General features: G+C 46.6%; 1 protein-coding gene and 1 long non-coding RNA gene across 2 annotated transcripts; one reads left to right on the forward strand and one right to left on the reverse strand.

Annotated features, from left to right (window-relative positions):
* The first annotated feature begins 5,187 nt into the window (after positions 1–5,187).
* HPX (hemopexin) lies at positions 5,188–15,878 on the forward strand. The gene is made up of 10 exons (XM_055547562.1): positions 5,188–6,328; positions 6,710–6,780; positions 6,873–6,944; positions 7,116–7,237; positions 8,833–8,983; positions 9,681–9,893; positions 10,157–10,264; positions 14,988–15,118; positions 15,199–15,361; positions 15,482–15,878. The coding sequence occupies exons 1-10, from the start codon at positions 6,252–6,254 to the stop codon at positions 15,751–15,753; spliced, it is 1,380 nt and encodes a 459-aa protein (XP_055403537.1). The 5' UTR covers positions 5,188–6,251; the 3' UTR covers positions 15,754–15,878.
* Positions 15,879–16,619: 741 nt separating this feature from the next.
* Positions 16,620–25,899, reverse strand: LOC129629047 (uncharacterized). Its single transcript, XR_008703058.1, has 4 exons — positions 25,690–25,899; positions 25,053–25,228; positions 17,354–17,769; positions 16,620–16,816 (listed from the first exon to the last, which is right to left on the reverse strand). It is a non-coding gene; the product is annotated as an uncharacterized LOC129629047 (long non-coding RNA).
* Positions 25,900–25,906: the final 7 nt, after the last annotated feature.

Genomic DNA, 25,906 nt, shown 5'->3' on the forward strand with positions numbered 1-25,906 from the left:
GCAGGACTGGGTTAGGGACCTGGGGCCAGCCGAGGCTATGGGAAACTCGGGGCATTTGAAAACTCAGTCCCGAAGACTTGGAGCTCCGCTTCATCCTCCTGCTCTTGAGCCAAGACTGCTGCCCTTTCCCTACAGTGGAACGAGGGTCCTGGCACCCCCTCCTGAGCTCTATTTGTCAAGGTTTGGCTGCCAGTTCCAAAGATAATTACCAGCAGCCCTCAGTGTTTTGGGAGGTATGGTCTATGATTTCTCCCTCTCTACAAAAGGCTGAAGCTACTCTTTATTGCTAAGTAAGAGCAGAGCCCAGTCCTGAATCTGGAGCTGTCATACCCCTAACTGGTAAGTTCTAGCACCTCATTCATTCTTCAGCCCCTTGCACACAGTATGGTAGCTGGCAGAGAATGCAGTCAACAGTATTTGGGGAGTGATGGCTCTGGGAAGGTTGAGTATAAGAGGTCATGGGGAAGCTCAAGACTTTACCCTGGTGGAGCACCACCCTTATGGCAGAAAGCGAAGAGGAACTAAAGAGCCTCTTGATGAAAGTCAAAGAGGAGAGTGAAAAAGCTGGCTTAAAACTCAACATTCAAAAAACTAAGATCATGGCATCCGGTCCCATCACTTCATGGCAAATAGATGGGGAAACAATGGAAAACAGTGACAGACTATTTTCTTGGGCTCCAAAATCACTGCAGATGGTGACTGCTTCAGCCATGAAATTAAAAGATGCTTGCTCCTTGGAAGAATAGCTATGACAAATCTAGCGTATTAAAAAACAGACACATTACTTTGCCGGCAAAGGTCTATCTAGTCAAAGCTATGGTTTTTCCAGTAGTCACATATGGATGTGAGAGTTGGACCATAAAGAAAGCTGAGTGCTGAAGAATTGACGCTTTTGAACTGTGGTGTTAGAGAAGACTCTTGAGAGCCCTTTGGACTGAAAGGATATCAAATCAGTCGATCCTAAAGGAAATCAGTACTGAATATTCATTGGAAGGACTGATGATGAAGCTGAAGCTCCAAAACTTTGGCCACCTGATGTGGAGAACTGACTCATTGGAAAAGACCCTGATACAGGGAAAGATTGAGGGCAGGAGGAGAAGGGGATGACAGAGGATGAGATGGTTGGATGACATCATTGACTCAATGGACATGAGTTTGAGCAACCTCCTGGAGCTGGTGATGGACAGGGAAGCCTGGCATGCTGCTGTCCATGAGGTCGCAGAGTCAGACACGACTGAGTGACTGAACTGAACTGAAGGGAGCATGATTCCTGGATCTAGGGTGGGAGGGCCTATTCATGGACCTCTGGAAGACAATAGGGGCTTTTCAGAGATCAAAGGGACACCTTGTGGACCGTAGGGAAGTCTCAGTTATGTATGATTTGATGAAATAATCACATTAAGTGTTTAGCACAATGCCAGGCACATACATATGCCCAATAAATACAAGCAAATTATTATAGTCATTCATGGGAAGGGACCTAAGGTGACTCAGTGGTAAAGAACCTGTCAGCCAATGCAAGAGACTTGGGTTTGATCCCTTGGTGGGAAAGATCTCCTGGAAGAGGAAATGGCAACCCACTCCAGTATACCTGCCTGGGAAATCCCATGGACAGAGGAGCCTGGCGGGCTACAGTCCCTTGTGTTGCAAAAGTTGGATATGACTGAGCACACACACAGACACACATTCAGAGGGAAGTAAGAATGGACTACGCAGGAAGGCCAATTATAGACAGGGAAAATCTTGAAGGAGTTGATCGAGAGCAGCGAGCACTTTGGGTACCTGGACCTGCATCCCAATTCTTCTAAGTCCAGAGAAGAGAGAATCCCATCTCTGCTGCCTGGAGTGCTCAGCACACGCAGCACTCATGGAAGTGAGAAGTAATTGGGACGAGAGAACTCAGTGGCAGAGCGGGCTGCACACAGCCAGTCCAAGGGACAGTAGGGCAGTGTCCAGCTTAACTGCAGCCCTTGGCGATGCCAGAGGAAGCTCTGTCCATGAAGATGTTTGCAGGCACACATTCACACTCCCTTAGGGGGAAGTCAGAGAGTTGCTGGTCAGGAGTGTTGGGAAGAAAGACAACGTAGTAAAGGGGATGGTTGGATAATTCCGGGCTTGAAATCCCCAAGAAATCAAGCAAGGGACCAAGGTTCCTACACCTGCTTGGGGCAGCGGAGATTTTCAGAGAGAGGGGACAAGGCACTAAGGCCCCACAGCGAGGCTGAGAAGAGTGAAAGGGAAAAAGTGTGGGGAGCTGGTTTCAGGGAGGAAATCACTGGGGCTGTGGCTTCTGGTTGCTGGGTGGGAGTGCACTGATCCCCGAGGCCTCCAGGGGGCGCTCAGGCCCAAGTTTGGACACAGCCCGGGACACAGCGCTGGGAATAACTCAGGACAAGCAGAAATGGCCAACATATCCACACCTGGGTTCTCAAATGGCCTCTCAGCCTCTGCTCAGAAGGTGAACTTTCATGCAAGCTGCCTGCTGTGCAGAAGACTCTGTTGGCCTAGTCCCTGAGCGGTTGGGGGGGAGGGGGCAGGGGCGCTGAGGCAGTTGGGTCGGGGGTGTACCGGAGGAAGAGGAAGGCTTCCACAAATACCATCTAAAACACCGTAGAGTAGACAAATTAGGAAACAATGGTGGAAAAGTGCCACAGATCAGTCTTCTGTGATAGGTAGATCCAGGGGTGCTGTGATGAGGACCAGAGCTGTGTGGGAAAGAAGAGGCCAAGCTGAGAAACCACCATCCAGTGTATGTGCTGTCTCCCAGCAGAGGGCCCTGCTAGGCCACAGGGTAGGCTGCTCCTGGACCAGAAGGTCCATGCAGGGCCCTGCCAGTACTACTGAAGACCCTCACAGTGGCTTTTCCGGGGGATGTTCCTGCTTGGTGTGAACACTTCAGTCTCCCCAGGCAGGCTCAGTGAAACCTGTAGGACACGTGGACACAGTTCTGGAGCTAGAGATGGTTGTTGAGGGGTTGGTGACTGGGTGCTCAAGGGGGGCTAATTCCAGAAAGGTTATATAAGACTTTAGAGGCTGAAGACAAGGAGAAGGGGAGTCTAGGAGTAGCAGCCCCCAGTGCCCAGCAGCTGGGAGGAAGCGGGCCCAGTCAGAGATACCCTGCAGTGGGAGAAACGGGTGTCAGGTATCTGCTGAGGGAGTCGAGGTGCTGCCCATGCTGCCAAGGGCCTGAGGAGTCCAGCTTTGTCCGCTAACCTTAGGGGAGGAACAATGTTAACATGACATGTTTTCATGGTAAGTCAGGAGAGGACGCTAAACCTGACGGCAGAGGCCTGGTAACATGTTCCAGGGGTCCCAGAAATCTGTCTTCCTGTCAGGAGGAACCTTTGCAGAGTAGATAAGGGATCTGAGGCCTTTGCTGAGGTTATTTAAGGGGATGTGGAGGGCATCTGAGAGGGATCAGGGGCCCTTCAGGCTGGATTGGGGAACAGGGATCCTGGAACCTCAGCCTGGCCCAGAGCTGACTGCTCATAGTTGTCTCCTGCAGCTACGTCTCAGAAACAGGCAGACCCCAGTGAGTGCCGAAGATAGCAGATACTAGAGATGGTGGAGCTGAGAGGAGGAGAGGAATGTAGGGCTGGACACTGGAGAATGAAACAAGACCACAAGATGAAGGTCAGTGCCACAGAGACCTATGACCCCTAGATCAGTGTGTCTCCAAAATAAAACACCCCCAATCCTGATATTCTCCTTACTTGGAAAGGAGAAAAACTGTCAGAAATTTGGCAACATTAGTAACACTATTCAATACTTGAAATTAATGTTTTTCATTCAACAAATATTTATTTAACATCTATTACAGGTGTACCTAGTTTATTGCACTTTACTTTATTGCACTTCACAGATAGTACTTTTTTTTTTTTTGTAACAAATTGAAGGTTTGTTGCAACCCTGGGTTGAGCAAGTCTTTTAGCACATTTTTTCCAACAGCATTTGCTCAGTTCATGTTGCTGTGTCACATTTTGGTAATTCTTGAAATATTTCAAACTTTTTCAGTTTTATTATATTTGTTCCAGTAATCTATGATGTTACTATTGCAAAAAGATACAACCCCCTGAAGGCTCAGACGATGGTTAACATTTTTAGCAATAAAGTGTTTTTAAATTAAGGTATAGAGGCTTCCCTGGTGGCTCAGTGGTAAAGAATCCGCCTGCCAAGCAGGAGACACCGATTCTCAGACCCTGGCCTGAGAAAATCCCACATGCTGTGGAGCAACTAAGCCCTTGTACCACAACTATTGAGCCTGTGCTCTGGAGCCCGCAACCCGCACCTACGGAGCCTGTGGGCCGCAACTGCTGAGGCCCACACGCTCCAGAGCCCATGCACCACGACAAGAGAGTCGCTCCTACCCTCTGCAGCTAGAGAGAAACCCACACAGCAACAAAGACCCAGTGCAGCCAAAGATAAACAAATACAATTATTTAAAAAAATTAAGATATGTACTTTTTTGGATCTAATGCTATTACATACTTAATAGACTACAATATAATGTTGTTATAACTGAAACTCCAATACTTTGGCCACCTGATATGAAATACTGACTCATTGGAAAAGACTCTGATTCTGGGAAAGATTGAAGGCAGGAGGAGAAGGACAACAGAGGATGAGATGGTTGGATGGCATCACTGTCTCGATGGACATGAGTTTGAGCAAGCTTCAGGAGTTGGTGATGGACAGGGAAGCCTAGCATGCTGCAGTCCATGGGGTTGCAAAGAGCCGGACACGACTAAACGATTGAACTAAACTGAACTTAAACTAATTTACTTATTTTATTTCTAGTTGCTCTGGGTCTTCACTGCAGCACACTAGCTTTCCTTAGTTGTGGTGAATGGGGGCCACTCTCTAGGGGTGGTGTGCAGGCTTCTCATTGCAGTGACTTCTTTTTTATTTGCACTGAGAAACCAAAAAAATTGTGTTAGTCATTTTATTGCGATATTCACTGTATTGCAAGGGTCTAGAAACAAACTCGAGATATCTTTGAGGTATGCCTGTACATGCCCGGTCCAGTACTAGTTTAAGTAGAGAAAATGTAATGGTTCAGGAACTTCCCTGGTGGTCCAGTGGTTAAAACTCTACCCTTCCAATGTCTGGTCGAGGAACTAAGATCCTACATGGCACAGCCAAAAAACATTAAAAAAAATTTTTTTTTAAATATATAATTGTACATAAGACAAGCAAATCAAAACTAGCAAAGAAAAAAAGCATAAACAAGCAGAAGCAAAAGCATATACAAATAAAATAATTTCAAGTTTTATTAAGTAACATAAAGGAAACCCGCAAGATTCTGAAATAGCTAGATGAGGTGGACAAGAAAGGCTTCATTGAAAAGACAGCATTTAAGCAAGAATCAGCTATAAACATTGTGAAACCCCAGTAGAGTTTTATTTATTCTGTGATAGGTAAACAAAGCACTTTCCCCTTAAGATAGAAACTATGAAGAAAGTCTAATTACTAGTAGGTCTCTCTGAAAGAGACAACTCCTCCAGCCCTTCCATCCAGGTGATTTTTGCAAAGCCTGTGGGGGTAGGGGCAAGGGTGGAACTTGGACTTTCAGCAATGGTGAAATATTATTGACCTGTCAAGGGCAAAGATAAAGAGACTTGGGAATGCCCCCAACAGGTCCCTGATGGAGCTTGGAAGAAACTGTTCTCTGAGTAGTTCTAAGTTTGTTTGTATGTGTGTGTGGTTATTAAGTATATGTAAGTGTTAGTGTCTTTAAGAGTCTCAGAGCTGGGCTTGGCACAGTTCACAAAAATGTTACTTTCCTCTTCTCTCCTCCTGCCTTGTTCAGGCAAGTCCAACCACAGCCAGGTGGTCCTCAATCAATCTACCCCCTTCTTACCCTTTATGGGTACCCAGACCCATCAACAAGGTGAAGAGTCATGTTGAACATCAATGGCCTGGGCCAGTCACTGCTCAAAAGTCACTGAAGTGCTTTGCTGTCCACCTGAAACTATCAAACATTGTTAATTGGCTATACTCCAATATAAAATAAAAAGTTAAAAAAAAGTCACTGAAGGGGGATGGGGCCTCCTGCCGGGAAGAGTTAGTCTTGGATTCAGATTTCTGTTCAGACCCTGACCTTATTTGCACTGATGTAATCAGCCAATATTGGCATAGTCCTGAGAGATCTTGTTCCCAGCAGGCTTGGAGTGGGGGTAGTGCTGTTGCCTTCTCTATATAGCGGGTGCAGCCAGGTGCCCAGCGCTGTCCTGGGGCCTCTCCAGCTCACCATGGCTCGGGCATTGAAAGCTCCAGTTGCACTGTGGCTGTTGGGCTTGTGTTGGTCTTTGGCTAAAGCCCACCCTCTGTGAGTGAAGCTGAGGCTAGAGAAGGAGGACCAGGGTTGGGATTAGAGTGGGATAGGGCCAGCTTTTAGGTTTGGGGTAAGTCTGGGGTCTTGGGACTTCCCTGGTGGCTCAGACGGTAAAGCATCTGCCTAAAATGCAGAAGACCTGGGTTTGATCCCTGGGTTGGGAAGATCCTCTGGAGAAGGAAATGGCAACCCACTCCAGTAGCCTTGCCTGGAAAATCCCATGGACGGAGGAGCCTGGTAGGCTACAGTCCATGGGGTTGCAAAGAGTCGGACACAACTGAGCGACTTTACTTCACTTCTTCAAGTCTAGGGTCAGGAGCTAAGGGAGACGGGTTAGCTGCTGTGGAGCCAGACAACTCTGTGTCTTCTCTCTAGGGCTAGAGCTCCTGAGCTTGGGCACGGAGTTGAAGGTGGGAATGTGACCAAGCCGGATCCAGACGTGGCGGGTGAGGCCTCGACTCTCTGCGTCTGTCTCTCTGCTTCTGCATTGTATCCTCTTACTGGTCTTTCATCTGCTGCCTCCCTACCTCCTCCCCAGAACGCTGCTCGGATGGCTGGGGCTTTGATGCTAGCACCCTGGATGAGCATGGGAACATGCTGTTTTTAAAAGGTAGGAGGAGCTGGGATTGGGGCATTTGGGACCTCAGATTTGGTCCCCTTCACCAGGATGTATCCTGGTGGTCTTAGGAATTATTTAAGAGCATCACCCATGGCTTCTTTGTGACTATCTCAGTAGGGCAAAAGTTTGCTCTGGGTCCCTCAGTGACTGTGTGTTTTGCAGGGGAGTTTGTGTGGAAGGGTCATGCCTGGGCCCGGCAGTTGATCTCAGAGAGGTGGAAGGATGCCCCCAGTCCCGTGGATGCTGCATTCCGCTATGATCATAACAGTGTACTTCTGATCAAGGTACGTACGACCGGACCCAGGTCAGGGCCAGGCCAGAAGTGCTGGAGTCAACACGAGAAACCCTCCCCCAGGTGGCCCTTGCCAACAGGTTCCAGGTTTCCTCCTCCTGGGCTTTCCTTTCCTGAGAAAGGTCAGGCCAGGGGTGTGTGTGTGTGTGCATGTGAGCCTGACAGGCGCCACATCCAGTGGCTGTCCTTCAGTCCTAATCTGCGTCCACACCTCTCTGCTGCTCCTCAAGCTGTCGGCCATCCCTTCCTTCCTAGCAATTCTTCCTTGGCTTCCATGACCCCGCATCTGGTCTTCCTATGGTTGCCAGGTTGTTCACCGCACAGCGGTACATGGCCGAGGGGTGAGTGGAGGATGAAATCCAGCCCACTGTGCTCATCAGGTCCCATGTCCTGGGCCAGCTTGTGGGCACCTTCTCCTGACTCACACAAAGATGCCATGTGCCTGGGTGGCCCTCACTGCCGGGTTTGTTTTCCCTCCTGCCTTTTTTTCTTGCTCTTCTCAGCTTCTCATCCTGGGCCACTCCCTGAATGTTCCATGAGGATCCTTCCCAGCCTTTCCATTCATCCTCCCTGGGTGATCTCAACTACTGCCACGGCTCTGAGACTCTCCACGTTGTGGACACCAGATATGGCTCTTTCCCCCGAGCTCCAGACACTTCTTTGCAATTTCCTGGCTGACATCTTCAATTTAGATGTTCCGTAGACACCTCAAATACAGCACCCCCCAAACGGAACACAGTATCTTCTGTACAAATCCCTCTCCTCCCAAGTCCCCTATTTCAGCAAATGGCACCACCACGTGCTGCACCCTGTAAGCCAGGGGCACACAGGTCATGAGACCTGGCCCTTGCTTATCTTTTCAGGTTGATCTCTTCCCTGGCCACATTCACTGTATGCCAGCCACATGAGTATACTGTGTACATGCTACTCCCTCTGCTAGTAATGCCCTTTCCACACTTGTCTACCTGGAAAATTCCTGCTCATTTTTGAACACCTGGCCCAAATGTTCCCTCCTCTGTGCAGCCTTCTAGGAATTCTCTAGGTTGACTTATGCATCTCTCCTTTATTCCCAATGCACTTCACATGCCTCCAAACTTGGGGCTCACATGGCTAGGACTCACTAGGGGCTCACTTTCTGCTTTTGTACGGTGGAAAAAAAAATGAAGTCCTTGAAGGCAGAGATAGAGTCTTGTCATCTCTTTATGACCAGTGCTTCTCACAATACCTGGCATATGGTAGTCATTCAGCAACTGTTTCTTGAGTGAATAAATGAATGTTTGAATGGATGGATGATCGCAGGATGACTGTGGATGTGCTTGCCAAAACCAATGGTGTTGCAGATAATTGTACCATGGGCGTGCTAGTTGCACATAGTCAGATGTGTGTGTGTAGTAATAGTGATTGGATTTGCACAAACTGAAGGTGTATATTTGTGCAAGGGGTCAGCACATTGTTGTCCACAGATGGATTGAGAGTATGGGGGACTGCAGAAGAATATTATGTTAAGTGCAATAGATCAAAGGTATTGTGTGAGCAGAGTGGCAGTGTCTGGCGTGCATATTAAAAATAGCGTGCTTTTGTGTGTAGGGGGACAAATTCTGGGTATATCCTCCTGAGAAGGGGGAGGAATATCCAAAGTTGCTCCAAGAGAAGTTTCCTGGAATCCCATTCCCACTGGATGCAGCTGTAGAATGTCACCGCGGAGAATGCTCTGAGGAGGGTGTCTTCTTCTTCCAAGGTCAGTGCAGGCTGGAATAAGAGAGCATAGAGTAGCGGTGGGAGGGTGGTGAGGGAGGTAGAGGTAGGGAGGGTGGTGCTGGTAGAACCATGATATGGTTTCCCAAGAAAGAGAACTAGAGAAGCTAATTAAGGTCTACACAGTTTAAGTAAGGGAAGTAAGAGGAAGTCATTCTGCGGAAGTTAACTGGATATAATTCTGCTAAAAGCCCCTCATGTCCTCCATGACCCTTAGGACAAACCTATGTTCTTTAGTCTCACAGACAAAGTTCTTCATGACCTTACAGACAAGGTTCTCCAAGTCCCTCCAGCCTACTGACCCTCCAGTGTTTAATCTCTCAATCCTTCCCTGGAATATGAAGCCCCCCAAACTCTCTGCTATTCCCTAGACACCCAGTTTGCTTCATGCTTCCATCTCCCACTCTTGACTGCTTTGTAACTCCTTCAGTTTTCAGTTTAAGTATCACCTTCTCTGGGAAGTTTCCCCAGACTCTTCCCACTGCCCTTGCTGAACTGATCATGTGTACTTTGCTGCTGAATTTTGTTGTATGACTGCTTTCCTCAACTGGGAACTTCCCCTGCTGGGCTGTGAGTTCCATGTGATGGGGGCCACATCTGGTCCATCCTGGGGCCCAGTGCAAGCACAAGGGAGGGAACAGTCTGGCCTCACCGAATGCTTGTTGGTTGATTGGACAAAGGCAACCACACGTTGTTCTGGGACTTCTCTACAAAAACCATAAAGGAACGTCCCTGGCCCGACTTTGGGAACTGCTCCTCGGCCATAAGATGGCTCAACCGCTACTACTGCTTCCGGGGTAACAAATTCCTGCGCTTCGACCCCATCGAAGGAAAAGTGAATTCCACTTATCCTCGGGATGTCCGAGATTACTTTATGTCCTGCCCTAACAGAGGTGAGAAAGCCCCAGCCCTGGGACCTCTGGAGACATGTCCACCTTCCCTGAGTCTGCAAACGCCATACACCCCAGCTCCTACCCTCACCTATGGAATGATACCTTGGCCCTTGCCCCAGCCCCACTTCCATGCTGGCTCTTCCCAACTGTCTTCATATGGGGAAGACCTGCACCCCCAATACCCCCCAGCGGTTTCTTCCACCTCAGACCTCATTCTGACCTCTTGCCTTCATGTGTTCTCCCTTGCTTATTTCTCCCCCAAGGCCATGCACATAGGAATGCAACCCAGCATGTGGATAAGCGCTGTAGCCCACATCTAGTCTTGTCTGCATTGCTCTCTGACAACCATGGTGCCACCTACGCTTTCAGTGGTAAGAGATGCGCTCCAATCCCCCCATCTCTGTCCTCCAAGCCCCCCGTCTCTGTCCTCCAATCCCCCCGTCTCTGTCCTCCATACCTCCCTACTCTTTCATGTGTGCCTCTCATCTCTGAGATATTTCCTCCATTTTCATCACTGTGCCCCTTATGAAAGGCTCCCATCCTTTACCCCTGGCATGCTCCTTTTCACCTCTCATTTCCTCAGATGCATATCTGAGGAACCTATCTCATTGTCCAGGCCTCTAACTTCTTCCACCTGTCTGCCTCTCAGTACTATCCACGCAAGGTTTGTGTCTTCTCTGGACCCCCTGAACCTATGACTCCTCATACTCCCTTTGCTCCTGCATGTCTCTGACCCTCTCTACACCACTCTACCTCAAGCTTATCCCCAGGAGCTCCATCTTTTTCCAGGTGCCTGGTTCCTATGTCCAGGCCTCTGGGCCCAGCATTACCTGGAAATAAGATGTTCCCGTTGCTGAGCATCAGCCAAGAAGTGTTCAGTTCCTTAGATCTTTAGGCAATAGCTTCACTAGCCTGATAAGATTTCTCCCCTGAGTGACTAGGGGAGACCCCTCTCCGCAGACCTGTGCCATTAATTAGTAAAAGCCATCTAATAGTACCTAAGGATAAGTCTTGATCCATACTTGAGGACAGCTCTAAGAGAGTGACCTATCCCATTACACTCAACCTAAGACATATGTATGACAGGATACAAGTGTGAAACAGTGGTTTAGAATACAGCAGAGTGAAAAATCCTTCCTTACTCCTAACCCCTGAACAAATCTGATCAGATGTGACTACCAAGCTATAATGAAAAATACACAACCACAAGCAGAGCATATTCCCATATCAAGGGGGACATAGAACATAACAGCATATCCCCATGCTGTAATGAGAACACACATCCGTGATGAAACACACACCTCTAGTGAACAAGTAGACCTGTACTGAGAATACATGCCAGAGTAAGAACACATACGTATCAGGAGAATACGCAGCTATGGTGAGAGCAAGGCACCACTGGGAGAACACACATACAAAGTGAGATAGCTATGGAAATAGAGATAGAGATCGACAGAAAGACATAGAGATAGAAACACTAAGAAACTAGGGCTACAGGGACCACACAGAGATAAGACAGAGAACACTCACCCATGGCGAGATCGTGGAATCTCAAGGCCATGTGCGCATAAACAGAATGCAGCTGAAATCCTAAGTCAAGAGTATTAGAGATGTTCCACAGCTGTTGAGAGAACACCATTATGTTAAAAATACCCAGCCAAGGTGGGAACTCACTATGTTGGCAAAAACACCAGTATGACCCAGCTGTTCAGCAAAGGGCCAGTTCTCCCCTCTCCTCTATTGATAAACCTCTTGTCTCTAGCTCACGTTTTCTAATCCATTCTTTCTGCTTTCCCAACTTTGGCTCACACATGGACCATTATGTCCTCTCAATTTTCTCCCTAGTTATGATCTTTTAGCCTCAGATACAACTGAAAACTGCCTCGGTTGCTCTTTTCCCTATTGGCTTTCCAGAGAGAGAATGGGACTGGCCCAGCCCCATAGTTTTATTCCAGACCATATTAAAGTGGCTGCTGGTTGGCCTCTGCATTGGCTATTGATGGACTCGGGGCTCAGCACTTATTTCCTCTGCCCAAAGAGCAGCATAGCTCTGATTCTCAGAATAGGAGCCATGAGCAGGGTAGTTTCATCAGGAGGGAAAGGTGGACATGTGGTCACTGAGTCTTGCCTGGTTAATACACATAAAGAGAGCTTGTGGCTGCATGGGGAACACCGACTATTTATCAAGCACCTGATAGGCACTGGGCATTGTTCTAGGCACTGGGATACAGTGATAAACATAGCAGACAAGACAATTACCCTCACAGAGCCTGCTGGAGAGAGAGATGATAAAGAGAAAATAAAAGAGAATACTTTCAGGCAGTGTTAATAGCTGTGAAATGTCCTGGGAACATTAGAATATTTCTTATTCCCAAATACCATTTGAAGCTAGTATAAATGGATTTGTGAGTTGTTGATATTTTAAAATATAAAATAAAAAATGTTAAGTGTCAAAAAGCTGTGAAGGAAATAGGACAGAATAATTGGATAGAAGTGAAGAGAATGATGGGCCCCTTCTCTGAGAGATGATTTTTTAAAAATATTTATTCTATTTATATTTATTTGTCTCAGAGAAGGCAATGGCACCCCACTCCAGTACTCTTGCCTGGAAAATCCCATGGACGGAGGAGCCTGGTAGGCTGCAGTCCTTGGTGTCGCTAAGAGTCGGGGACGACTGAGAGACTTCATTTTCACTTTTCCCTTTCATGCATTGGAGAAGGAAATGGCAACCCACTCCAGTATTCTTGCCTGGAGAATCCCAGGGACAGAGGAGCCTAGTGGGCTGCCATCTATGGGGTCGCACAGAGTCGGACACAACTGAAGTGACTTAGCAGCATTCATTTGTCTGCGCCAACCTTAATTTGCATGTAAGATCTTGTTCCCTGACCAGGGGTCGATTAAACCCGGGTTCCTGCATAGGAAGCATGGAGTCTTAGCCACCAGACCACCAGAGAAATCCTGAAGAGATGACTTTTGGCTGAGATTTCAGTGATAAAGAGAAATTAGCCCCATAAAGCAATGGAGGAGAAGCATTTTAGGGAAGGGGAACAGCAAATACTTTGAGGAGTCAAGAAAGGAGGCCAGTGTGACTCGAGTGTTGGGAAAGAGCAGATGAGTGGCTTGAAAAGAGGGAGAAAGGAGCCAGATCACATGGGTCTGGGAATTCCCTGGTGGTCCAGTGGTTAGGACTCCATGTGTTCACTGCTGAGGGCCCAGGGTTCTGTCCTTGGTCAGAGAACTAAGATCCTGCAAGCCGAGCATGGACCAACCAAAAAAGAAAAAAGATTATATCATGGGCCTGGTAAGGATTTTCAACTGTAAAAGGAAGCCAGGAGGGGATCTTGAGTAGGGCCATGATCTGTTCTGACTTAATTTTTTAAAAGATCATCCTGATTTCTTATGGAATGTAAGTCACAGAGCTATAATTGTATAAGCAGGGAATCAGGCGAAGAGTTCTCGCAGCTGTCTGGATTAGAGGTGATGACAACTTGGATTGGGATAACAGCACAGAGGTGGTGAGCAGTCATCATGATGTATTCTGGAAGTCGAGTCCATAGCATTAACCAATGCCTTGGATATTGGTCAGAGTTGGGAAGGGAAAAGAGTGGTTTCAAGAATGACTTAGCTTTGGGGAACTGGGCAACTAGGTGACAAATGGTTCCTTTTATTAAGATTGGAAAAGACTAGGGTAAAAGGTGTGTGTGTTTGCTGGGAGCAGAAATGAGTTTGGACACATTAGGGTATTGGTATCTAGTAGCCCCAAATGGACACATCAGGTAGGCAGCTGAGTTTGAGCCTGACACTCAAAGAAAAGGTCCATCAGAAGTGAAAAGAACAGATCAAAAGTCTTCAGTATGCAGATGGGGTTTAAAACCCTGGACTAGGTAAAATCACCTAGAGAATGAGGGCAGATAGAGTGGAGGCCCAAACTGGGGGATTCTAATGTGGGATACCAGGCTGAAGAGGCATCAAAAAGGTAAGAACACTGGAAGAGTCTGGAATAACAGGAGCCAAAATTAAAAAAAAAAAAATTTAAAGAAGGGAGCTGTGAGCAGTCAAATGCTGCTAAGAGGTAGAGTAAGAAGAAGACATTAGATTTGGCAAGCTAGAGGATACTTAACCCTGAAGAGAGAAATTTCAATGGCAGAGGGAAACAGGAACATAAGTGAAGTGGATTGAGGAAGGAAAGGTAAATAAAAGTTTAGACAATTTTTTTAGGAAGTTGTTATGAAAAGGGGAGAGGAAAATAAGGGGGCTGGTCTGGCTACTTCCTCTGTCTCTGGCCATCTCATGGGATTAGAGAACACAGTCCGTGTGAGAACACCCAGTGGGAGCTTGCTGTGGTCTTCCCTTTTCTTTTTTTTTTTGAACTTTTAATTTTGTATTGGGGTTTGATTAACAATGTTGTGATAGATTCAGGTGAACAGTGAAGGGACTCAGCTATACATATACATGTATCCATCTCCCCCAAACCTCCTCTCCCATCCAGGCTGCCACACAACATTGAGCAGAGTTCCATGTGCTATACAATAGGTCCTTGTTGGTTATCTACTTTAAATATAGCAATGTTTTAGGTTATAGGTCCTTGTTGGTTATCCATTTTAAATATAGCATTTCTAAAGAGAAATGACGCAAATGAACTTATTTACAAAACAGAAAGAGACTCACAGACATAGAAAACTGACTTATGGTTGCCAGGGGGAAGGGACGGTTAGTGAGTCTGGGATGGTCACACACACTGCTTCCCTTTTAACTTCTGGCCACCGTCTCATTGTAGCACCTCCTCACACGGACATCTGAGATGCATAAGGAGCCCACACCAAACCTCATTACGTTGGCCTGAGCTAGCAACCCGGCCACTCTTCTCCAAGCTTGCCCTTCCATCAGGCCCCTACTGCCTCCAGTTCCAATCGGGTCACCAGGCCTAACTTTTCCAACCACATGCTTGCTCTACCTTCTCACCTAGCCTCTTCCCTCTTGGCTTCTGGATGCGCTCTCTCCCCACTCTCGGGACTCACCCCTGCATCTGTCGCTTGCCTCCTCACGGCCTGGCCTTTCACCACCAGCACTAGAGCTACCTCTGCTGCCCCACAGAGAAACACTACTGGCGTCTGGACAGCAGCCGGGACGGGTGGCACAGCTGGCTCATTGAGCATCTGTGGCCCCAAGGTCCCTCAACAGTGGATGCTGCCTTTCTCTGGGATAATAAGCTCTACCTGATCCAGGTGTGTGACGGGAGAGAGGCCTGAGGTGGAGACTGGGGAGAATACCCTGCTCGTGCTGATGAATGTCCTTTGTCCTCCAGGGTACCCAGGTATATATCTTCCTGACAAGGGCAGGCTACACTCTCGTAAAAGATTATCCAAAGCAGCTGGAGAAGGAATTTGGGAGCCCTGATGGGGTCAGCCTTCATTCTGTGGATGCAGCCTTTACCTGTCCTGGATCTTCTCGGCTCCACATCATGGCAGGTGAGGGGTGTCGGGTGCTGAGGGGTGGTTGGTTCTGTGCTTCTCCATCAGGGTGTGAGAAAGGCCAGGTGCAGATCCCTGTGACGTGGAAGCCATGTTACATCCGGTGTCTCTTCCCAGGCCAGAAGCTGTGGTGGCTGGACCTGAACTTAGGAGCTCACGCCACGTGGACAGAGCTTCCTTGGCCCCATACGAAAGTCGATGGGGCCCTGTGTACAGAGAAGTCTCTGGGCCCCCACTCGTGTTCCGCCAATGGTCTGGGCTTGTACCTCATCCAAGGCCCCAATCTGTACTGCTACAAAGATGTGGAGGAACTGAGCAAGACCAAGGACCTTCCCCAGGCCCAGAGGATGAACAGCCTCCTGGGCTGCCCTCCCCTCCAGCACTCCTGATGTGAGTTTGGCTCGGCTCCTCCTCCCAGTTTCCTCACAATAAAGCCAGAGTGCTTCTTCACCTGAATCAAAGGGTCCTGGTTGTGGAACAATCTCACTTCTTTGAGTTGAGAAGCTTGTAACCTCTCTTTTTGAGGCTCTTAAAGCTACAGGAGATAAGGGAGGGGAGGGCTGAAGGACAAACCTCATTTCTTCACAGGTGATTCCTGAATCCCAGTCATAAACTGGCTTCTTCCAGACTATCATCCCAGACAGGGAAACAGAGGGGAGGGAGATTCCAGAGGGAGGCGATATATATACATATATACATATATATCTCATTATGACTGATTCATATTGCTGTACGGGAGAAATCAACACAACATCGTAAAGCAATTATCCTCCAATTGAAAAACAATATTATAAAAAAGAGGGGAACAGAGAAAAATGTAGAGAAAGGAACCCCTGTGTTGGCACAGCAAGTAAGAAGCAGAGCAGGGACTCTGCCCTGCTAATAACTGACCACACCTTGGCCCCAGGACATAGGGAAATAGGGCTGGAAGTGGCTACACATGCACTAAGTGTACTGGCCCAGGGCTGCCATGAAGGGCTGTTCAGTTCAGTTCAGTTCAGTCGCTCAGTCGTGTCTGACTCTTTAAGACCCTATGAATCGCAGCATGCCAGGCCTCCCTGTCCATCACCATCTCCCGGAATTCACTCAAACTCACGTCCATCGAGTCGGTGATACCATCCAGCCATCTCATCCTCTGTTGTCCCCTTTTCCTCCAGCCCCCAATCCCTCCCAGCATTGGAGTCTTTTCCAATGAGTCAACTCTTTTCATGAGGTGGCCAAAGTACTGGAGTTTCAGCTTTAGCATCATTCCTTCCAAAGAACACCCAGGGCTTATCTCCTTTAGAATGGACTGGTTGGATCTCCTTGCAGTCCAAGGGACTCTCAAGAGTCTTCTCCAACACCACAGTTCAAAAGCATCAATTCTTCGGTGCTCAGCTTTCACAAGGCCCCTTTCCTCAAATTGTAGGTCCAGGGGGTTCAGGCAGCATCACAGCAGATGAGGCTTGGTTGCTATGAGTTAGGCACAACAAGCGGAATGAAAAGTGAGTGTTTCACCTGCCTGAAGCAAGCAGGGAAAATGGAAGAAGGACTGACTCTGGGGCCTGGCACTATGAAACACATTTGCAGAACGTCACACAGCCTGGTGGGCGTCCTGTTGGCTACCCATCAGTCCCCTGCATATTTGCACCATCTAGGCCAGCAGTGTCATCTGGGTGGAGGTTACAGTGGTTTGTTCTTTTCTGGTCATAAGCTGACCAAGACTTTAGGGTCCAAACTTACTGACAACCATTTGATTGGGGATTGGCCTGGACTATAGGCAACTGGGTCTCGAGGTGAGACCTTTTTCGTCCTCTACCTTTCCAAGTCACTTGAGGTTGAAAACTTGTTTTAGGCTCAAAAAAAAAAAAAAAAAAAAAAAAAAAGCCTCAGACTCTAGCAAGGGGCCCTCACTCTGAGCTTCTATATGCTAGGCTCAGTGACCTCTTCCATTAAATGGGAACAATACTAGACACTTTCCTATGACATTGAGTATGGACTCAAACCCACCTCTTGGATTCACTCCAGAGGATCCTTGGAAGGACAACCACTCTGGTCCATGGTCCCTTCTGACCTGGTGGCCCCATCCTCTGTGGGTCTAAGTAGAAGAGAAGACAGACAAACCTGGCACTGGGGGGCCAGGTCATAGCATGGTTCCCAACAGGCACCAGGCCCTTGTTGACCAGGAGAACTGCCCCGGGTTCCTTTCCCAGGCTCAATGGCTGGGAAGAGAAGCAGGTGATGAACCCCGGCCCCTTAGATCATAGACCATCCAGGACTGGAGTTTGGCTGGGACTCGAAACAGAGGTAGGGGCCAGGCACCAGGGCTGCGGGATCCACTTCCAAGAAGTGTCTTGAGTTTTCCCTTCCATCCTTGAAGATGTCTGGATGGTTCTCCTCATGGGGTTGGCTTCTTCTCCTTCAGCCTGAGGGGTGAAGACAAGGCCAGAGTCTTAGTTCTGGGTTTCATCCAGTCCATGTGCCACATCTGGAGCCAACACTGCATCATGTCAGGATGCCTAGAGGTGTTCTAAACAGTTATCCAGCAACTGTGGTATTGGAGGCTAACTTCCTCCTCTCTACTGAGAAAGGAGGACTAAGTCTCCTCTTCTCTTCTCCCATCTGCTCTGTTGAAGGGAAGCCTCTAAGCTTGTGTCCAAGGAACTTTCAGAAAAGGTCAACTCATGATTCTTCCATCCACCCTCTTAGCACCTCCTATGCTCAGGGTAGTGTGTCAGGCAGTAGGAAAAAAGATGGGTTGGACAGTTTCTGCCCCAAGGTCTGCCACTCTACACAGTTGGGGCGGGGGGAGGTTGGAGGGGAATGCAGACAAGGCATCAGATAAATGCAATAGAGTGAGACAGACATTAAGATGGAAGACTATATATGAAAATGAAATCAGAACCAGCAATACCTGGATAGGGAGCAAGTTAGGAAAGCCTTTATAGCTGAATTTTAAAACATGAGTAGAACATATGCAGTGCTTTACCATGCCTGGTACATTACAGGCAGAAGAGGCAACACAAGCAAAGAAGAGCCGGGAGTGGGAACCACAACTACTCATGAGTACAGGGGATGAGTGAGAGGCTGGCTGGAGGTGAGGCTGGAGAAGGAGCCAGGGGCTTCTCAGCTCATGGGGGGCTTGCCCGCCAGGCTAGGAAGCTTGGATTTTGTCTATCTTTGGGGCAATGGAGACCTACTGAGGGATTTTAGACCAAGGAGTCCTCACACTCGATGAGATTTACATTTTAGAAAGATGACTCTGTTGCAGAGTGGATTCTGAGTGAAAGGAGATCACTGTGGATGTGAGAAGGGCACTGAGGAGGTCAGTGCTGTGGTCCAGGTATAAATCATGGAGGCCCGGACACTGGTGCAGTGGAGATGAAGAGAAGCAGGCAGATTAAAAATCATATAGGGGATTTCCCTGATGGTCCACTGGCTGAGACTCCACACTCCCAATGCAGGGGGGCTGAGTTCGATCCCTGGCCAGGGAGGTAGATCCCACATGCTGCAACTAAGAGTTCGCATGCAACTAAGTCCAACGAACACCTGGTGCAGCCAAATAAGTTACTTAATTAAAAAGAAGACATTCTGCAGGACTTGCTGACAGACAGGATAGGAGGGTGACGGAGTGAGAATTTCACTGCCGAATGACTCCATGGACCCTTTTCCTGCTCATCATTGTGCCACTTCTTCCCAAATTTCCCATGGTGCCCTCTCAAATGCACACTCCATGGTCAATAAGCTTCTGTGTATTCTTTACACACTCCGTGGTTAATATGCTTCTCTCTTTCTCGCCAATGAAGAGATTGGGCTCTGCCCCAGGGACTTCTTCCTGCCCCTGGAGCTGTCCCAGTGGAAGGGAAGCAGCTCACCATTGGCAAGACTCCCATACATGCCTATGCTATTTTCTTCCTCTTTCTATGCAGGTTAAATTCTTTTCTTTGGCATCAAGCAAATGAGCCACAGTGTCCTTATGGCTCCCATCTACTAACCTCCTGACTATGTCCTCACTTGCTGAAGACCCTACTTCAGTCACCCAAACCAGACCCTAGTCCTCATTCACAACTGCTCCACCTGTGAAGCAATTCCTTCAATTCCAACACCCTCGTAACCACAGCCTCCTACCTTTATCCTTCTTCATTTTCCCTCACTGCTCTCTGACTTTTTTCCCATCCAAATTGAACATCAAGGTTGATCAACTGAACAATTTTCTTAACAATGGCTTTATTTCTCTGTTCCCTTTAACTTCTATTTAATCTAACCATGGAAAAGAAAAAAAAAAAAAAACAACAAAAGCCAACTTTAGGGCAGAGAAAGAGTGTGAGCTTGAGTCAGACATGTTTGAACTCCAGTCCCAGTTGGCCCACTTACTAACTCTGTAGATTTGAGAAACTCAGCCTTTCTGAGCCATGTGTGTGGTGTATATGTGTATGCAAAATAGGAAAATATGTATCAATCCCTGTTCCATAAGGATAGAGAGAGCACTCTAGATATTCCAAGTAGAGGAGGATATTTTTTTTTTTTTGCATTTAAAAAAATTACTTATTTTTAGTTTTGCCAAATATCAAAATGAATCAGCCACAGGTATACAATTATGTAAAGTTTAAAAAATAAAATAAAATTAAAAAAAATTACTTATTTTTAAATTTTAAATTGGAGGATAATTGTTTTACAATGTTGTGCTGGTTTCTGCCATACATCAACCTTAGAGGAGGATTTGACAGCAAGGAATTTGTTACAAAATTTTGGGGGAGGTCTGAAGAAGCATAAGAAGGAAAACAGAGTTACCCAGAGACCAGGAAACTACCACTAGTCTTGACTTAAAGGAGCAAAAGGCAGAAAAGGTATTGCCCAAAGAACAACAGGCAGGTGGAACCCACAAATCTGCACCGGGTGCTACGGCAGCTGGCGCTTGTATTGCTGATGCTACTGTAACAGCCTCCGTGTTTGCTAGGGTGGAGCCACTGCTCCTGAATTCACCAGAGGCCCTGCCAAAAACAGAGTGACTCTTTCCTTCCTCCTACCTTCCTCAAGCGAGGGTTCCCATTGGCACAATCCAACTGGAACGAACCGACAAAGGAACCTGAGAAATGTGTTTTCAGATCTCCAGCCTTGTTGGTACAAGGGACATTACAGAACAATGGATGTAGGGCTGAGTACCAATAGGCAATATTGACCTCATATATGTGTCATAACTCTTGGTTGCAAGCAATAAAACCCAGCTCAAAGTGGTGTAAACAAAAAATATTGATCAACTTATGTGACTTCAGGAAAAGGCAAACAAAGGGGTTAAATGGATGTTATCAAGCAACTGTCTCTCTCCATCCTTTAGCTCTGCTTTTTTTACATTGGCTTCATTTTCAGGCAGGCTTATCCCTTCTTGTGGCAAGATAAGGATCAGGCTTATATTCTACCAGCACCACTAGCCCAAAAGTGGAAGGAAAATGCCTGGAACTGAGTTTAACTGGCTCAGAATAGTCATGTGCCTATCTCTGAATTGATCATTTTGACTTGATCCTGGATAAAAGTCCAGCACTGAAATGGGTTGTAGAGTTCGAATGATTCCCATCTGAACCCCAGAGATTAAGAGTGGGGAGGAGATGGGTCTTCAAAGAAAACTGATGTGCTGTTACCAATCAGAGGAGGAAAAGATGCTGCACTGGTAACAACAAAGGCAACAACAACTTGTTAATGACAGGATAATACTTATAAGGTTTTCCATACTCTCCATCCAGTCCTCCTTCCCTTCCTCAGCTAGAGACTTCAGAAATATTGATATCACTAGGCGTGAAATACCTTAATATCTTGCCTGGCTCCCACCTTATTAATTATCCTATCTACCCTCTATCCTCACCCCAACCCTTCAGCCTATAAAGCTCAGGTGTCCAATTCTATCTAAGCCCTCGATCCCACCTCCTCTCATCACCTCCAGGACCTCAATCTATCTTTTTTTTTCTTTCCTTTCAAATCTACCTTCTCTACTTCTCTATCTTTCTGTAGTTTATACCCAGGTGGTGCTAGTGGTAAAGAATGCTGCCAATGTAGGAAATGTAAGAGATACAGGCTTGATCCCTGGGTCGGGAAGATCCTCTGGAAAAGGGCATGGTAACGCATTCCAGCACTCTTGCCTGGAGAATCCCATGGACAGAGGAGCCTGGCAGGCTACAGTCCAAGGGGTCACAAAGAGTTAGACACAACTGAAGCGACTTAGTATGTAATGTAGGCACACAGACCATATTCAAGTCTCTGTCATCTTTAAGGAAAAAAAAAAAAAAGATAAAACCAGAATCTTCAACTTTGTACCACTTTTCAGCTGTCTATTCTTTCTTCCAACTTTCTTAAAGAGGGATCTGCACTTGCTTATCCTACTTCCTGATTTTCATTTGCTTAAGTACTATTGCATTGTGGCTTCTGCCTCTATTTTCTGCTAGTATAGATCATAGGGGGATCCATGACCTCCATATTGCCAAATTCAAAGGATACATTTTTTGACCTTGACCTGTTGGAAATCTTTGCTGCATTTGATGCTGTTGATCATATCTTCCTCCTTGAAAATCTTTCCTCCCTTGGATTTCTTCCATGACATTAGCTCTCTCCTGCTGCTGCTGCTGCAAGTCACTTCAGTCGTGTCCGACTCTGTGCAACCCCATAGATGGCAGCCCATCAGGCTCCCCCGTCTCTGGGATTCTCCAGGCAAGAACACTGGAGTGGGTTGCCATTTCCTTCTCCAATGCATGAAAGTGAAAAGTGAAAGTGAAGTCACTCAGTCGTGTCCAACTCTTAGCGACCCCATAGACTGCAGCCCACCAGGCTCCTCCGTCCATGGGATTTTCCAGGCAAGAGTACTGGAGTGGGATGCCATCTTCTCTTATTCTCTGTTTCTTCTCCGCTTTCCTCTGGGCCTTCTTTTCCTCTGCTGGCTCACCAAATGCTAGCATTCCCAGAGTTCAGTCCTCTGTCCTTTTCTCATTCTCTACTTGGTCTTCCTAGGAATGCACTAGAATAGTCCTGTCGAAGAATGGTGTTGAGGAAGTCCTTGCTAGACGTAGCAATTGAATTTTGAGATCCAGTGCATATAATATGGTAGAAGGCAATGGCACCCCACTCCAGTGTTCTTGCCTGGAGAATCCCAGGGACGGGGGAGCCTGGTGGGCTGAGGTCTATGTGGTCGCAGAGTCGGACACGACTAAAGTGACTTAGCAGCAGCAGCAGCAGCATATAATATGTAGGAAGATTTTACTCATGGATTTTCCAAATGATAACAACCAATCTGAAGAAAGAGGGTTTATTGTATCAACTACAAGAAAAATTACAATATCAAAGCAATATTTACATACAGTAGTAGAAAAGGTCATCTTTGCTCCAAAAGTGTCTTTGCTGCTAATAAGGTTGCAAGCTCTATTCTTCCCTATAGGTGACTTGGTTAGGTGATACAGATGTTCACCAGGCTGATCTATTAAACCAAACAGCATAAAGTCAGTACTCCTGGTAAATGACTCTGGATGGATTTGCTTCTAATCAGTTTTTCCTGGTAAGTCCAAGGTAGTAATTTGAAAAATGTGCTGCCTCAGAGGGACCCACGTTGGTCAAAACCACACAGAGTATCTGAAATGGCTCATAAGCTACTGGTTGTTCTGGAAACCATCAGAAGGGGGATGAGATACAACATAGAGAGGATAGATGAAGGGTACAGGTTAACACCCCACCAATCAGGAGGCTTTGCAGAACTAGGAGAGCAGGGATTCAGGAAAAGTGTGTGTGGATCAAACTGCCCTGTATGTACATCTTTTTTTTTTTTTTTTTTAACAGCTTGGTTACAGCTCATAGTTTTATTCAGTAAACAAAGGATAGTACACCCCCCAGGAGTGAGGGTGGAGATCCCAAAGGAGAGGCCTATATGTACATCTTAACTACACTTAACTGTATGTTTGCATCTTAACTAATTAGATGCCTTTCTCCATCTTCACCATCTACCTGTGATTATCATCTCTGATTACCTGAAGAGACATCCCTGGATATTACAGCCATCCTGCTTAATGGGATTGGCAAGACAAGTATTCTGGTGGGCTGTCTGTAAATGGGTGCTATTCCTGGATTCTTTTTTCATTTGCTCAAGCAGAAATCTGGAAGTCATCCTTTCCTTCATTCTACCTTAGCCAATCAATTAATCACTAATTGTTGAGTTCCTTCTCCTGAATATTTATTAAAGCTATGCAATCTTCTCCATCCCTAATCCCACCACTATAGTCATCTCCTAGAACTGCTTTCTAACTGGTCCTCATCCTGCCAATTTTGCTCTCTTCCTATCTATTCTCTACTTAGCAGCCACAAGTGATCTTCCAAAATGCAAGGGTGGGACTTCCCTAGCAGTTTAGTGGTTACATCTTTGCTTTCCAATGCAGGGGGTACAGGTTTGATCCCTGGTTGGGGAGCTAAGATCCCACATGCCTCGCAGCTTTTATATATATATATATATATACACACACACACATATATATATATATACACACACACACACATAAAACAGAAGCACTATTGTAACAAATTTAATAAAGACTTTAAACATGGTCCACATCAAAAAAAACTTTTAAAAAATTTACCTCTTAAAAAAAGAAGATTGATACTGAAGCTGAAGCTCCAATACTTTTGCCACCCGATGAGAAGAGCTGACTCATTGGAAAAGACCCTGAAGCTGGGAAAGATTGAAGGCAAAAGGAGAAGCAGGCAGCAAAAGGATGAGATGGTTAGACAGCATCACTGACTCAATGGACATGAATCTGAGCAAACTCCAGGAGACAGTGAAGGACAGGGAAGCCTGGTGTGTTGCAGTCCACCGGGTTGCAAAAAATTGGACACAAATGAGTGACTGAACAATGACAAAGATTAAAAAAAAAAAAAAGCAAAGGTGAATGAACATGTCCCTCCCGTGCCCCAAACCTTTTGATGATTTCCCATTGTCTTTAAATTAAAGTCCAAAATCCTAAGCCTAACAACATGGTTCTCCTTGATTTGGTACCTGTCTACCTTTCCAGCTCACCTTATGCCATTCTTCTACATTATCACACCCATCCTGGCCTTCTTGTACTTCTCCTTTGACTTGGGATCATTTTCTCTTCTCCTGGATGACCTCTTTCTTTCTCACCCTTTCCCCTCACCTAAGTGCCACTTCCTTGTGAAAGTCTTTCCAAATGTCCCCAGGTAAAATTTAGTCCACTCACATAGTATTCTACAGATTTCCTTAGAAACACTCATCACAATTCTAATTATATATTTAGTATCACTTTCCTTTGTTATTCAAGCTTCATGAGGGCAGGGACTGAATCTTGTCTCTTGACAAGTTCCTAGCACCAAGGACAGTGCCTCCCACACTATAATTATTTGTTGAGAGAGAATTATCAAATAAATGAGGACATCTTTCTTCTTCTGAGTAACTCTTACTCATCTTTCAAAGACAAAAGTCATATGTTATACCCTCCAAGTTGGGTGACAGTCAAATCTGATTCATCTTTGGGACCCTAGGACCTAGCCTGAGGCTTGGTACATGGTATATAATAGAAGTTTGTCAAATCATAATAAACTCTTGGCTAGGAGTTGATAATTTCTGAAGTCGAATGATGGGTATATTAGAGTTCATTATACTATTCTGTTATCTTTCTGTGTATATATTTGAAAATCTCCATAACAAAACGTTAAAACATATATTCACCTCAAGTCAAGTGAAAGTGTAGTCAAATATGATCTTGAGACTTCCGGCTTAGGCAAGCAGTAGATGGTGATGCCACTCACTGGGATGGATGAAGTGGGGCTGCATTCAGTCATGTGTGTTTGTGTGTTCTCAGATACATGTACTGGAGAGAATTCTTTTTCACCCCAGTGAAACTTCTTAAAAGGCAAAAAAAAAAAAAAAAAAAAAATGGGGTGAGACAATGAGTTTAGATTTGGACATTTTTAGTTTTAGGCACCCCAAAGGGGTGCTCGATCTTTAGTCAGTTGCTCAATAGTTCGCAGGTACAATAAATTAAACCTCTGCCTTGGAGGAATGAGTCAGGGGAGGGTTTCTGGATGCTGACACTCCCTCTCACTGGCTTTGATGGCCTCTGGGCCACTGGCCTGACCAGTGGGGACTACCCCACTATCCAGGGAGTCTGCAGTGTTGAGCTCCACCATTCCTTCCTTCACACTTTCCACCTGCATTCTCCCCTTCTTCTTGCCCTCCTGTGAATTTCTGCCAGGGAGCTATTCGTTCCTCATGTCTGCAAGGCCTTGGTGTCACAGTCGCATGTCCAGCCGCAGGGGTAGGGTGTGAAGAAACATCTGGGTTCCAGTTTGTTTCCCCCACTTACCTATGAGCGCCGACAAGTCGCTTTACCTTTCTGAACCTCAGCATCTTGTCTGCAAACCGAGGATAATCAGAGCAGCGACTTCACAGGACTGGTGTGAGCACGAATGCGTACAAAGGGTTTAACACAGAGCCTGGCACCGTGAAAGCGGTCAATAAATACGAGCTATTATTATCACCAACGTTGTGTCCTCATCGCTTACCACCAGGACGTCAGGGAG

This window comes from Bubalus kerabau, chromosome 15 (assembly GCF_029407905.1).
Source record: "Bubalus kerabau isolate K-KA32 ecotype Philippines breed swamp buffalo chromosome 15, PCC_UOA_SB_1v2, whole genome shotgun sequence".
NCBI lineage: Eukaryota > Metazoa > Chordata > Mammalia > Artiodactyla > Bovidae > Bubalus > Bubalus kerabau.